A 15,406-nucleotide genomic window follows, 5' to 3' on the forward strand; every position below is an offset into this window, starting at 1 on the left:
TCAAATTGAAGGGTCAATATAATTGCTCTTTTGGATAGCATCTCTCATCCCTTCCTGTCTGAGTCTTGCTAAGACTTTGTATTTTAAAAACACAGACTGATTGATCTAGAAAAAGTGGTTTGTATCATCAAAAAGAGTAAACACACTGACCTGAAAATAAGAATCCCTAAAAATGATTTTAGGCTCAGCTATATGATATGAATGTGGCATGGGGAGAGCAGTTGAAGAGAAAGTTAGAGTTGGCCATCATGGAGGTATCTGACAAAAGTATGTTGATACAGAACACTATTCTTTGATAAGTGTTTTTTTGATTCACCCATCTTGAAATGGGAACAGTAAGTTATTAGATAAATAGAGTGAGAGGTCGTTTAGCTTTACTGTAGCTTCTGCCAGTCTTCCTGTCCTTTGCTGCAATGTGTTGATTACTCCTGAGTGAGACTCCATATGTAGGTCAATGTATTATGTAGCAAGAGCATAAGGGAAAAGAATCATTCATGTTTCTCTTAGGTTGAGACAGATAAGTTTACACTAGAGCATAGACCAGGATCGCTTTTGCTATTGGGGCCTTACCCCATACAGAAAATAAGATAATGGAAGTGTCACTTTTTTTTTTTTTAAAAAAGGCTACTTTCATCATAATGCTGTTTCATGGAATAGCTCCAAGCAGATAAAAGATCCATGTGGATACAAGCTGCTCTGGAGCTCCAGGCTGTAGCGTGCACTGTCTACTACAGGGCTCCAAAATAGATCTTCAGACAACCCTTACCAAAGGCCTTTATGAATGAGCAGATGTATTAAACCTGCACTTAAATTTGGATCTGGACCTTCCACTGGTATAGGCCTGAGCAGAGACCTGCTAAACCAGGCTCTCTTTTCTTTAGAGTGCAAGGTGCTGTGCTACAAGATCAGTTCCATATAAAAATTGAATCTAACAAGATCTAATAACTGTTTGTTCCTTTCATACCACACTTAATCAAATTGCTACAAAAACTGTCAGTTTTTAAAATATTTTATGTTAAAAATACAGCAAAAATATTTCTTGTTCAAAGAGGAAAAAATATACTGCATGACGACACCAGTCCAGGTATGTTCGAAAGTGTCTCTGGCTCCACAACTGTTCACTGGAGTGAGTCGGATGGTTCAGAATTTGGCAACTAACCAGTTCCTTTTCAACTTCAGTCATTTATCAAAGCCAAGATCATACTGTGGCAAGACAAAAGAGGAAATCAGTGTATTACTGAAGCATCCAACCATGAGGTGCTCAGAGATTTGCATATGCATCTCATTTGCTTAAGCAGAACAGAGATCACACCTTCACCTTTATTACGAAGGCAAGATTTGCAGAGATTGTAAATCCCAGCATGCAATGATTCATCTTGAAATGAGCAGGTGGCTATGTCACAGAACTCATCGAGTTGTAGGTTGGCCAACCCTATGGTAAGGTTTGCATGAGACATGTCTATTAAAACAAGTTTGGTCCCCAAGTAGCTCCCTTACTGGATAGATATTAACTATCACTTTTTATTCTCTGTGTTAAATCCACTTAACACCCTGCATGCTGCTTCTAAAAGATTTTACACTAAGATACTTTGCCCAAATTTCCAAGATATGTAAGGGTTAAAAAATACACATTTACATATGTACATGGAACAAAGCTTTAAAAAAAAAAAAAAAAAACACATGCCCTGTAGTTACTCCCAATCCTTTTCACTGTGCACGGGATAGCATTTAAAAAGTATGCTCAAGGAGTTTAGGCCTCAAATTTGTGTTTTGAAAAGTTTTATAGAAAATTTGAGATTAAATAGAAATGTTTCAATGAGAGGAAAAATAGGCTTCATTATAACCAGATATGACAGAGAAAATTAGACAGATATGAAACTACCCAGTGCAGTTGCAGCCAAGATAAAGTGATAAGCCCAGAGTAGACATGCTAGATATGACTAAAATTAAGTCAGATTTTAGATTTTTTTCAAAACAAAATTTACAAGTTCTATCAGTAACAGGTAAGTGAAACACCATCCCATTGGCCCTCATTCTGCCATTTACTTTCCTTTAAATTTGAACTACAAATCAAATTAATTTGTACCCTTTTTGCTGCTCACTTATGATGGATTAAGTCAGCTACAGCGTTTGTGCGCATTTGCTTTCAAAAGAGCTTTCCCACCCCCTACATTAGAAGTAGGGAGTCTTGAATCCCTTCTTCCCTGCATAATCTAGAATGTGACATCACAGTTAGAAGCTGGTGCATGAAGGACTGAGTCCCTCAAACTAAATCATCCTAGTTTAGAAGTCAGTCAGGCCCACCCATAAATTTCTGATTAAGATAAATATTTTGAGAGTGCATGTTCAACCTGGAACTGACTGCCACAAGGTATTACTTGGGCAAAGATCTTAAATAGGCTGCAAGAGGAGGATAGATATGCAGTTACACTGGCAGAATACAGAGGATATGAAATAGTGGTATGACAATTCCTTTGTTCCTATGCTGCACAAGATTTAAGACTAACCTGTAAAGGTACATGAAGAAACAAAGCAGGTGAAAGCCTAGCTTAATCATGGCTTCCTTCATGTGCGATTTCAATTGTCCCCGATTATGGATCTCTGTGGGGTCAAACACCCCCATGTTCCCACTTGGCACCATAATGAACCTGAAACGTTTAAAAACAACAAAATAATTTTAGTCTCAGTATTTAAACAAGTCTTACTGAAACATCTGAAGAAGGAAAACAGAGACTGCACCCCATTTTAAGAGTCATTTTCTAATTCAGTACAAAGCAGCTGTTCTCATAAATTTCAGGATATTGGATATCACCTAATCTTTGCATCCACAAATGAGTTGGACAGTAGGTGGCCATGGGAAAGCTATAAATATACCTGCATTCACATATTAAAGTTTCAGTGGTAATAACTGATTCCATATGAGTTCTCTTACTGCTTGTAGTTACCAAGATTTATGGAGAAAGTGTCCAACGAAAGTGAGGAGGTGTGTTAATGTGAAGAGGCTTAAACCTAACACACTAGTGGTTTTGCTAGGATTCTGGGCAGAATTAGCATCTTCCACTGCCAGATACAACTAGCCAGAGGAACTGTGTTCTCCTGGTTAAGGCACTATTAATGGGGTGTACAAAATCTGGGTTCTAGTCCCACATCTGTCACAAACATCCTGTGTGACCATGGGAAATACACAGTCTCTCCATACTTCAGTTCCCCATCTGTAAAATGAGGATGATACATCCCTTCTTCTCAGAGGTGTGTGATGAACACATTTACTAATATATGGAGGGCTCTGATTCTGTAGTGCCATAGAAATGAAGAAAACACCTTTTGTAATAGACCAAATCAGAGAGCAGGCACGAATGAGAAGAAGTGCTGTTGACCTCATTTTTATTATGAGATGAGAAATTCTAAGTTTTGTATTCCTTTGTTACATAACCTAAAACTCAGATAATCATAATTTAATCCATTCTCTCTGAGGAAAAGGGTAGCAGTATTCCAGAGGTGAAGCAAGTGAGAACAATGCTGGAGCAAGGACCGTTACACTCCTACTTGATTCTGACAAGGTGCCATTTGATATTTTGGACCAAATTTTCCCCTTGGATGTTATTTCGGTGCAAGTGAATAATAAGCATTTGAGGCCAGAATTTGGTGCTTTGCTGTATATAATGATAAAGTCCCACCTATTGCAAAGTGCAACATGTAATGGATGACATCTGACCAGCTATGCCAGAATGTTCAAAGACAAAGTCACCTATATTTGTCCAAAATGGTTGAAGGGGAATATACTAAACAAAGCACTGATTTTATTTTATATTTCTGCAATTCTCATGCAGCAGCTGGGTTCATGCTACCACTCGGAACTTGAGACAGAAGTCCTGGCCTCCCACTTCCTAGGCAGGCAGAATCTGAAGCATCTGTGTGTTTGCTGGAGCAGCTATTCCATTTGTTTAAAAGTGGTAAAGCCATTAAAAAGGTTATTCAGTGTCTAGTAAAAGTTAGAAATTCCCCAAGGTTGATTTAAACAGCTAGGCTGGGGAACAGGAAAGTCAGTTGATAAGAAATAGAGAAATTCAAATATTTTTAGTTTGTGGTCTGAGACAGACATTGGGTGGCCCCAGGATAAAGAACAAACAAAATCAGAGACTCAGCATAGTTACCAAAAAGCAAAAAAATTCAACCCTGAATAAAGCCACTAAAATAAATTTCAGCATCATATGAATATCAAACAAGTATTTTCACCTGACATTACATTTTACCTGACTGTGTTTCCATTACAAGACCAGTCTGAATATGTCCAAGACTGCAGCCCTTACCTCAAATGACCCAGATTAATATCCAGTTTGGATAGCCCCTCAGCCCTACCTTCCTAGAAGTAACAGAAAGACTAGTTGGGCATATCCTTATTAAACTCCTGCTCTGAGCCCTCTTTTCCTGATCTCAGAAGCGTAAATCCAAAACAACCTTTGGTTGCCTCTGCATACAAGAGAAACTTGGCTCCCCTACCATGGTACTGAGAAGCTTTCCCCCTTTACTTACCAAACATAGGGGAAAAGATACTGCCAGCAAAGAGAGAGACTATTCATAGCACTAATAAGCCATGCGACTCCAGAGTAAATTCAACCAGAATACAGCCAGGACAAAAGAAAGAAATCCACTCCATATTATTTCTCTGATTCACTTCATCTGTGATCAAAGTGCCATAAGGCAGATTAGGACACAGAAAATGCAGGTCTCATTAGAAACAATTGGAAATGAAAGAATTTCAGTGTTTGAACGCAAGTTTATTCTTGTTTAAATTTTTAAAAAAATAAATGTTGGCTAATTGTTTCTTTATTTTTACAAGTAATCCCTAACATTAAAGTAAGTGAAAAGCTGGAGACGAAAGTTACTTTCCAGTTTACTTTGTGGTGCCTCAATTAAATAAAGCAAAGAACATGAATTTTGTGCTCGTATGAGATATATCCTGGTAGTGCCTCTTCCATGGGGAACATATTGCATCATTTTCTTAAACTGCTTAGCAGATGAATGCCACACTTCTTTACCTGCTTTGCCTTTGAGGTAAATGTGTGAACTGCTGCCCTCACTGGAGGGTTTGGGACACACAAAACAGGAAGTGATGCAATTTTAAATTAAAGCTTGTAGAATTTTGAGTTATTTATTGTTATTTGGAGTCAGTTTCTAAAAAAAAAAAATTGCAGTAATTAGGTGACATATTAAGAGTGCTAAATAAATAAAATAATTATAGCAAAGAAGTTGCCAATACTGTTCCTAGAAATACATGTCAGTGCTTCACAACCTCCACTCGTGGCATGGAGCTGCCATCTTAGGGGCACAGGCTTGTATTAGATTTTCCTACAGGGCATAAAGCAGAGAGACTTCAGATCCTATTAGAATTCACTAGAAATGAAAGCATTTCAGTGCTGCGTTAAAGTAAGTTTCTTAATTCTTGTTTAAGTTTTAAAGGGTTGCCTACTAAAAACAAAAATCACAATATTTTTAAACCTATTGTTACAAGCAACATCTAAGATGCCTATAACTGAGTAAGTATTTTCACCATTTTTCAATTGCTTTACTTTAATTCTGAAGGACCTTTGCATATAGATATGCTCCGAGTTTCCTAGATTGTTTGTGTGGGGTCTTTCACACAGCACCAGAGAGGAGAAACATGCTACCACCACCACCACCACAACTGGTAGGGTTACTGGGGCAGCTGTGGCGCTTACTACTACTTATATTTCACTTTTTTTAAAGTGGTTAGATTTCAAATTAACTGTGTCCCTTTAAGTTGAAAAACTGGGTACTGAAAGCAGAGTGTTAATACAGAAGCCCCAAATGGTGCCTCATTTGAGACTGCTGTAAAAAGTATCACTGCTATCCTGCAAAAAGTAGAGGAACTGAAAGTTAACTGACCAGATATCTTACATATCCCAGACCCTGAACAAGGAGATCAGGTAGGATTTCTAAATAGCTGACCACCTGGAATCTTGGGAATCTCCCCCCTTTGTTGCCTCAAGCAACTCTGTTCCTGTAAAGCTGTCTCACATTCAGCCTCATTAAGCAGTATAGGCCTGCATCTGACCCCACTGGGGCACACTTGAATAACCCTATTCATGTCAGATCATCTCTGACACTATGAAACTTTCATTGAAATTAATGGGACTACTTGTGGAGTGAGATGCTACTCAATATAAATATCAGAATTTGGCTCACTGAACTCAATGACAAACTTCCATGCTATTTGTGTGGTAATCCTAACATACAGGATTTCAAGGGGAATTAAACAAAAAAACATGACCCTAACTTTGTCCACACGAACATTCACCCTGGCTACCAGCCTCTTAACAGAGCACAGTTCTGCTAAGATCATAAGGAAGCTAAGAAGACTTCTTCAGTTGTTTGTTTTGTACTCTACACAGCTCTGGGTGAAACGGATAGTCTGGCACCACTCAAAACTCCTGCAGGTGCAGTAATTTTGTTGTAGGTCAGAACTTGGTTTCTGAAATGTCATTAGCTCAGAAAGAAGATTCTGAGTAATCTTTCTGACGATAGCAGTTTAGAGTTCATGCTCATAAATGGATTATGATTTAATATTTAATCCTAGTTTCACAAATGGTAACTCCCACAACTCTTCCTAAATGTATTCTGACAGACTGTGCATTTTTTGTTGTTCATCTCAATACAATATTTCCTGTACAGACAGACAGTGGCGGGGACCATATCTGGGTTCTATCCCTACCTATACCACACACTTTCCGTGTGACATCAGCCAAGTCATTTACTTCTCTGCACCTCCATTTGCTAACCTGTAAAATGGTTCAATTACATACTGACAGCATTGTTGGGCATATTTATTAGTGTTTGTAAAGGATGCCAAAATTCTCAGACGGAAGGTGATATTAAAAACGCAGTTTGTAATTCTGACCTACAGGGGAAGGAGAAGTGCAGAACTGAATTGCTACATTAAATTTGTCATACGAGCTGTAAATTAAAATTGAAAAAAATAAACCTGGATATTTGTGTTCAGAAGGTCTATTACTTCTGGGTGACTGACATCTAATAATTAAACTTAATCGGACTATTCAAAATGGCCTTTGAGAATTGTTTCTTTTATTAAAGATGGGGAGGGCAGGCACTGTGTTGCTCTCTATAACCTCCACTTGCCAACAAGGAGCGACATTGACAGGCTACTTTAAATTTTCTTCCAGAGACTGGGACACTACAATACCTTTGAGTTATTCAAAGGGGAAATAAGTAGGAGGGATTTCCAAAACCCCGAGGAACGCCCCCAGAAAGTCTTGCAAGAAAAAGTACAGCCTCGCTGCAGAAAGAGTCTAACCCAAATTAGTCAGTTACCAAGGTAAACAGTCTTTTTGAGCAATATCACTTAGTTTATGTAGCATCTTTCATGCATTTATACCACAAGACACTTCACAGCCAAACACAGTCTAGGTACACAGATACAAGGGAGGTACTGTATACAAGTTAGAGACTCATGCTACTCAAACGCTATGGGCTGACTGGCACTTTTCTATGAGCCGAGGGCAATAACAAATTTGTATGTCTTGTCTAAAAACAACTCAAGCATAATTATTCTGACTTATCTTTCGTGACAATATGGAATTGCTTCTCTGAGTTAAACATTATACAACTAAATGATAAGCATTTGGTCTTCTGGCCACATGCACTTCATCTTACAGGTAGCTTCTGGAGGAAGGTTAATGGTGGTTTGCAAGGATCTTGCTCATGTTCTTCATTAATATGGTGACATTAGCGTACACTTTCTCTGTACAGCAACCGAACAAGTGAGAGAAACAGGTCCCTGTCCTAAGGAGTTTCCAGTTCAAAAATGCAGCAAATACTAGTACAGACCACACAAAATGGAGAGAGGGCTTTATGCTATAGGTGTGGGGTTTTTCTTTTTTTTTTTTTAAACATTTAAGACAGGTAGATGGAGCTTGATACACAAAATGGCAGGCTGTTCAAGGCACAATGGACAGCACAGATGGCACAAAATCAAGAGTGGACAATGGAGGTGAAAGAAGCAATGAACAGGAAGTTTGGACAGAGGCAGAGAGAAGGGAAGAGTCATAACCAAGTGTAGCACCTAGGGCCTCATCCATACACAATCTTTGAATTGTTATAAACGATATTGGTGTAGAAATTAATAGTTAAAGCAATACAACCTCCTTGCATGGACACTGATATACCCTAAAGGTGCCAATATCAGTGTTGCTTATTCCTGTAAATTTTATACCAGTACAACATCATCCACGACAGAGGTTGTATCACTATACCCACACAGTTGCAGCAGTTCAAGAACTGTCTTTACACCATCTCTTGGTGAGATTTTAAAGTGAGGGGTGAAACCTGAAAGAGGGGAATCTAACAAGCACATGGGCATGGGACACAGGACCAGAGCAATGAGAGGAAACATCTTGGCACCAGAGCTTTCAGTATTTTACCCCATTAACATGCTACTATTTTCAAAGGCTCAAGCCATTATATCCTTGAAAACCTGAGGCTGACTCACAGTAGCAAGGTACTTTGTCATTATAAATTTTACAACAAGACAACAGACTGAAGAATCTCAAATTCTCAAACTTTGTTGCATTTTCACCTAAAAGCGCTAGAGAGGCCAATTTTCTAACCTTTTGGGCTAAATGGGAAATTTTAAAAAGGTCAGATTTGAGAACAGTTTCAAAAGCGCCTACAGTGAATTAACAACTCAAGGATATAAATGAAATATCCAGTCACGATGTACTGGCACAACATACAGTTTATCTTCAAACTCGAGTCTGAAAGTAGTGAAATTTCAAGAGAACAAGAAAATAAAATCCTGTGCACTTACCTATATATATTCCAGGTTGCTACTGGCAAATTAAGGAGGAAGATGAACCAGTGCAATGAAATAAGCATTAATACAGTGACAATAGTATGGCCAATCAATTCTGGGAGCACCCACTGCAAAAAAGGAAATATGACAGAAGTTTAAACATTTACACAGAGTGCGCCCCCTAAAGGAACCAAGCCTTAGTGTAATTATGTCAAAACCTCTATGTGTACACATAGTGGATAAAAACTGATTAAAAAAAATTTAAAATCAGATTTTTTTTTTAGAATTAAAGGGGGTTTTAAAATTAAATTTGCAATGATGACAAACTATGTAAAGGCTTAAATTTACTATTATTTTTTTATTTAGCATATGGTTTTAATTGATTATATTATTAGGCAGTCAATGTTTGCTGCCAAAGTTTTAAAGAAAATCAAAGTACTGAACTGGTGGAAGTCCCTGGTTAAGCACCTGGAAGCAAAGTTTGTTGGAAGTGCTACACCAGCTTCTTCTGCAGGTGCAGAGAATGTTTTCTTCATTTCAGTTTACTCAACTAGTGACTACTTCATTCAAAGTTGAGAAACCACTTGGAAGTGAAAAAGCAGGAAACCTTATTTTCCTCTTCCAATATATGAATAAAAAATAGGTGCAAGATGATGAGATCTACTAGTTCTAAAATCTTGAAGTACATGGTGACCAGAAACAATCACTTCAATTCACTAACTACAGATAATATTTCCTTTGGTAAGTAAATCAGTTAGTTTAAGATGCAAAACGTGTTCTGATAAAACTAATAAACAGCTATCTTACATGTGCTGGAAACATAAGAAAGTTTATTTAACTAAAATGCTGTTTTTTAGCATTTTTAGTTAAATTCCAATTTCCATCCATATAAATCACACACACAAAATCTAGTGAATAAGAAATGCATCATTCCCCATTTTCTATTATGAAAAGTAAAAATTAAGAATCTGATAATATACATATGTTAAGCTGTATAATTGTTTAAATATATGTATATAGACAATAGTGTAGCCTCCTGGTTAGCAAAAAGAAGTTCCAATTTAGGGTAAAAAGGATATACTTAGTTGGAAATCAACATGTTTGAGTGGTTACTAATCAATGAGAATCAACCTTACTTTAGGAAAGAAAAACTTACAAATGCAAAACATCTTTAAAATCTTGATTTCCTGCAGGCAGATTTAAATCATGATTAAAATATTTAAATTGAAGTAATTTAAATCAAAATCTACCCTGTTTGTCTAAAGAAAGAGTTCTGGAAACATTTCTCCACTGTATTAGAGGTGTATGTATATACCGCCTTTTATCCAGATACCATGGTGATAAGCCAGAGAAAGAACCTACATAGCACTCAACTATATGAATCGCTTCAGCTCCACTGAAATGCGTCACATTCTGGGGTGAAACACAATAGCTGTTTGCACACAGCTACACTACACAACAATTTAAGGCAGAAAAAGAAGAATATTAAATTCTAGATCAACTGCAAGGAACGTGGGATTTAGGTAGGTAGAATGTAATGAAATCTGGACAGGACATGAGTCACAAACCCACTTTTTTGGGAAAAGTGCCACAGGAGGTTTAACAGTCAGGTTCTTCATTTTATCAGTTTCATTAGAAGTATTTACTCAGCAAATGATTCCCTACACTTGTGGATTTGCTTATTTGTCCATACAAGTCAATTCACCAAAAGTGTAACCTTCACCTATTTAACTCTTAGAAGGGGGGGGGGAGGGGGAGGGCAAATGAGTAATTGAGTAGGAAAAGAGACACATTCAACTGATCTGAAATAGGTTTATCTAAATCGGTAACTGTGTTTGATTTTTTCCCCCCCATCATTTGATATTTGAAAAATGTTTACTATGAAATAACTTTTTAAAGTTCTCAGATTCTCTACTCAGAGTCCAGTAAACAAACAAAAACAAAAAACAAACAAACCAAAAACCACACACATGAATGCACAAACAGTGACACATATTAAATATCAATCACTAGTTATCACTTTGGATAATGGACATCTGAACAAGTAAAATGTACACAATGTGAACAAAATGTAGCGTGTGTCCACAGAGGTGGGGACCATCTCAAAACCCAGAAAACTGACAACTCAATCCTTTTATTTATTTTTTTCCTTCATGCTGCTCTGGTTACAGTGCAATTAGCCCACTCCTTCATGTTTGTTCAATTTGATACAGTCTCTGAAAAAAAATCTTGATTTGCGGAGAACAACAGTACACGCAGGGCTCAGAAAATAGGCAGCAAATCTATCAACAATGTAAAACCAACCAAAGCAAGAAAAGTGACCCACCTCAACAAGTGTAGATCAGTGTCTCAGACCTGAGCTACATGGAAAAATGGTACCAATGGCTTAGAACTTGATTTAGTTAAGTTGGAGCAACCCTCTTCAGTGGACACACTTTTGTGTAAAAGGGCCTTATACGGATTTATCTCAAGTTGGGAATCTTCATCAGGAGGATTTAATTTAAATCTTTTGTGATCTGTAAATGTTGATTTCACTTAACATACAGAAATGGGGGGGGTGGAGGGGGAATCCACTGACAGCAATAAGTACATGCAGCCTTTACCACACCTAGCAACCACAGGGATTTGGTATCCTGGGTTTTGCTATATGGCCAGGCAGAGGCCCCCTATAGTCACCAACCAGAAGAGCAGGAGGCCATCTCTAGGCAGGAGCCATTCAGCAGCAGGGTGGCCTCCCGTACAGTCAAGTACTCATCCACCTCACAGTGGTGCCTCCCAGGGGTCTCTGCTCCATACAGCAAATGCAGCTTCCCCTGCCCTAGAACCCACAGGGATCTGGCATTCTGGGCTGCACACCTGTGCAGGAGCCCCCTGCAGCTCTGCTGTCATCAGCCCCGTGGCTGTGTAGAGTATGCTGGAGCCTCACTGTGAAACTGAAAATTTAAAAATGATAAAAACTGATAAAGGCTAAAAATAATCAATATTATCTGTTGAATTTCAAAAATTCCTGAATTCTGCCAAACCTAATCTTATGCCACTCAAACCAAAATAAGTATGTCTACACAAGAGGAACATACCAATTTAACTACATCAGTTTCTAAGCAGATTTAGTTAAAATGGTACAATTTCTCAGGTAGACAAGGCCTGAGAACTGCTCTGGTCAAAAAAGGCCAAGATTAAGGCCAATTATAGCCAGATTTCTAATAAAGTAACTAAAAAGCATTAGAAAGATCACAAAACCATGTCACAATTGGTCTGCCTCATCCCCAGGGATAGAGGCAGAGAATCTAGAGATTCTAAGCAAGGTGCTGTCTAAGCTGCACGTATACGGCCAATTTATTGGTCTGCCTCAAAGCACCAGGGACAGGGGGAATGCCTCACAGTTCAGACTGTTGGACATAGGAGAAAGGTTCATTCTAGGAGTTGAGGTGAGGGAAAGGCGTGGGAAAAGAAAAAGCAACACCCATCACCATTCTGAGATTCACAGCACTCCCTATTGTTTCCAATGGTAGGACACAGGATCTACTGAGTTTTATCAAATTAAATGCAACATAAGATTTCTTACTTTATTTAGTTTTGAACAGCAAGACCTTGCATTAATATAGTCACATTCCAAATCTGATAGTGTTATTATCTGAAGTCCAAGATAAGGAACATCTTTTGTCATACAGTAATTCAAAGCTATATTTTAACTCTCACAGTAATTAGGTACATCGTTACTATAGGACAGAGGCGTTAAAGCCTTAACTGGGACACTCTTTTCTGTTACAGCAAAACTGTCGCAGTTACATTTGAGGTAAATTACATTTATTGTCCTATTTTATTCTCTTTACTATATCACGTGTGTGAGGAAAAGATGTGGAACACAGTGGAGTCAGCACACAAGTGATCTCACAATGCTTTTTACCAATGATTGTCGGCCAAGTGCTTCAACACACTGAACACAAATTAGGGAACTCCAGAGCTTGCTTATTTCTCAACGCAGTTTTCATTCCTGGGCCTTGTCCTACAACACTTATTTATACAAATGGTCCCTCTGACATCAATAGAATTTAGCCCCTTACTAGCCCTGGCCCCTCCCTGCCCCATTGGACCCCTCCCGAAATCCCTGCCCCGGCCCTGCCTCTTCCCCGAGTGCGCCGCATTCCTCCTCTTTCCCCCTCCCTGCCAGTGCTTGCTGCGCAAAACAGCTGTTTCGCAGCACAAGCGCTGGGAGGGACAGGGGAGAAGCAGGATGTGGCGGCGCACTCAGGAGAAGAGGCGGAGGCGAGCTGGGGTGGGGAGCTACCGGTGGGTGCAGAACACCCACCAATTTTTCTCCGTGGGTGCTCCAGCCCCAAGCACCCACAGAGTCGGCACCTATGCTTATAACTGAAAACAAATACAGTATTTCTTAACTCACTGAGAATACTACCATCAGATAGGGGTATTGAGAGTTATAATTAGTTCACATTTGTGAGTGCTTTGAGATCCCCAATGCAAAGTGCTAGAAAAATGCAAACTAATGTTTATTTTATAAATAGTGCCCAGATGCTCTGGTGATGGATACTTCTGAAGTGTATAATCATGACATTATTCTGCAAGAAAAACAAGAGGTGCTTTTAATATCAGAACTATTATTTAAAGGTAACCTGTGAAGGAAGAAAAATGTGCACTTTTTTGTTCTTTTACATACAAAGTCACCTGAAAGGTTTAAAAACATTAGTTCTGCTATTTTAAAAAAAAATTAGCAGCAATGTCAGGTTTCTCTATGTTCAGCTGGAGAACAAGTGGGATGCTATCACAAGAAACTAATTCCAGAAGAGAGAAGGGATTTTTAGTCAGAAAAATTCTCTTTGAAAAAAGATTTACCCCCACTTCTCCCCAAATGAGGTATGAAAGTTCATACTCAAGCTCTCCAGCAAAAACAAGACACTTGATATTCCTGATGTTTTTAAAGGCTTTCTGGTTTTGATTTATCTTAGAAACAAAACCCCTCAGGCCATCGTTTGTGTGTCATGATGAAACAAGAAGAGAGATTTTAATGAAGACCCAGTGCCCTTTGCATCCTAACAATGCCATAAAACAATAAACAAGAGCGATTAGAGAAACCTTGTGTAAGGAGAATTACAAAGGTAGTTCAACCAGGAACTAGTGGCATACTAACACAAAGAACACATTTCCAACAGAATAAGACATCCATAGAATCCAGAGAACATTGGATTACAAAGGTTTCTCAAACTTTTAGAAGTTTTTGAGATTTAAAACAACATTTTAGTGCACCTCTCCTCCCCCAAATCCAATTATCAGGATAACATGAGCTATATGGAAGCAGCACAGTGTGCTTTTCCTTATGTGGACTATGACTGTAAGCAGCATATTGCAATTAATTGAAATTCTGTATTTAGAGGATTGGATACTGCACGCTTTCATTACTGAACCATGTTTTTGCACATTCTTCTGTGTTATAGAAATGTTTTCACATAACAGCTTATTCCTCTGCTGCCTTTTTGAGTCCTAGCAACATTCTCCAACTTCCTTTTTACCCAAGCAGTTTCAGAAGAAACTAATGGCTGACAAAAATTCACAAGTATTTTGAATGCTCATGTATCTAGCGAGATAATTCTGTGGAGGGCAGAGTTCAGTTCAACACCCAGGTAGGTGATTTGTACATTTAGTCATAGTAACAATCAGAATCGTCTGCACCTTCATGGATTATTGTTAGATAGCTATGCCAGATGTGCTGTATCATGATGAAATTGGAACAGAACCCAAATCTGTGTATGACAGAGGAACATCCATGTTTATTGTACAAATTATTTTTTAAAATCCTTAACTAATTGTTCTTCATCCTCCAATTAAAATAGAGAGCCAACAGTGAGAGACAAATGTGCGATTTAAAAGATCCTATGTAAATTACTAGCAAATCATTCCCAAAAACACAGAGAAATTCACAAGGATGACTATCACATTATTCATCCAAACAACAGAATAACTATATCAGAGAAACAACTTCGGCCCCAAACGAGATTTTGCAAAAACAGGATTTGACAAACCCCAACATCCACAGATGTTGCTTTCCTGACTGTTAAAACAACATTTCAATGAAATCAGGCCTTTAGGCTTAAACATGTCCCCGCAGAATTAGGAGCTACTCACCTCCCAACCCCCATCCCCCGGGTATCATGCCACCCCTGGGAGTGTCCCAACCCGGGATACCCCAACCCTCCTACTCCTCCTCCTCCTCCTCCCCCACCCCGGGGGGTAGCACCCCTTATCCCTCACCAAGCCCCCCCTTCCTGGAGTTGCCGCCCCACGCCGCGAGCACCCCCGGCTCCGCTCGACACGCCGCCCCATCCCCGGCCCCTTCGCCCAGAGGATACGAAATACACGGAGAGGAAGATCAGAGCGCAACAATCAATAAGCGAGAAGACGAATACGACGGACTCCATGCCGCCGCCCTGCCTCCGGGCCACCGTATACTGCTGTTTCCGGCTCCTTTCCTCCTACCCCACCCACCGTCTCCAGCTATAGTGTCCGCCCCCTCGGGAGCTCACCCCGCGGCATGCTGGGAAGTGTAGTCTTCACTTCCCTCCT

General features: G+C 39.1%; 1 protein-coding gene across 1 annotated transcript; it reads right to left on the reverse strand.

Annotated features, from left to right (window-relative positions):
- Positions 1–834: 834 nt before the first annotated feature.
- CNIH4 (cornichon family member 4) lies at positions 835–15,329 on the reverse strand. Its single transcript, XM_074947107.1, has 5 exons — positions 15,193–15,329; positions 12,396–12,464; positions 8,846–8,958; positions 2,508–2,648; positions 835–1,203 (listed from the first exon to the last, which is right to left on the reverse strand). Exons 1-5 carry the CDS (start codon positions 15,259–15,261, stop codon positions 1,176–1,178), a joined length of 420 nt encoding a protein of 139 aa, XP_074803208.1. The 5' UTR covers positions 15,262–15,329; the 3' UTR covers positions 835–1,175.
- Between the last annotated feature and the right edge of the window lie 77 nt (positions 15,330–15,406).

This window comes from Natator depressus, chromosome 3, assembly GCF_965152275.1.
Source record: "Natator depressus isolate rNatDep1 chromosome 3, rNatDep2.hap1, whole genome shotgun sequence".
Taxonomy (NCBI): Eukaryota; Metazoa; Chordata; order Testudines; family Cheloniidae; genus Natator; species Natator depressus.

Bases quoted from the DNA above. Each gene is read 5' to 3' on its own strand.
- CNIH4 (XM_074947107.1), bottom strand. From the start codon at position 15,261: ATGGAGTCCGTCGTATTCGTCTTCTCGCTTATTGATTGTTGCGCTCTG. The intron at 12,465-15,192 runs GTATCCTCTGGG...CTTGGACTTCAG, and splicing joins TCTTCCTCTCCGTGTATTTC to ATAATAACACTATCAGATTT. The intron at 2,649-8,845 runs GTAAGTGCACAG...TAAACGTTTCAG, and splicing joins GCAACCTGGAATATATATAG to GTTCATTATGGTGCCAAGTG.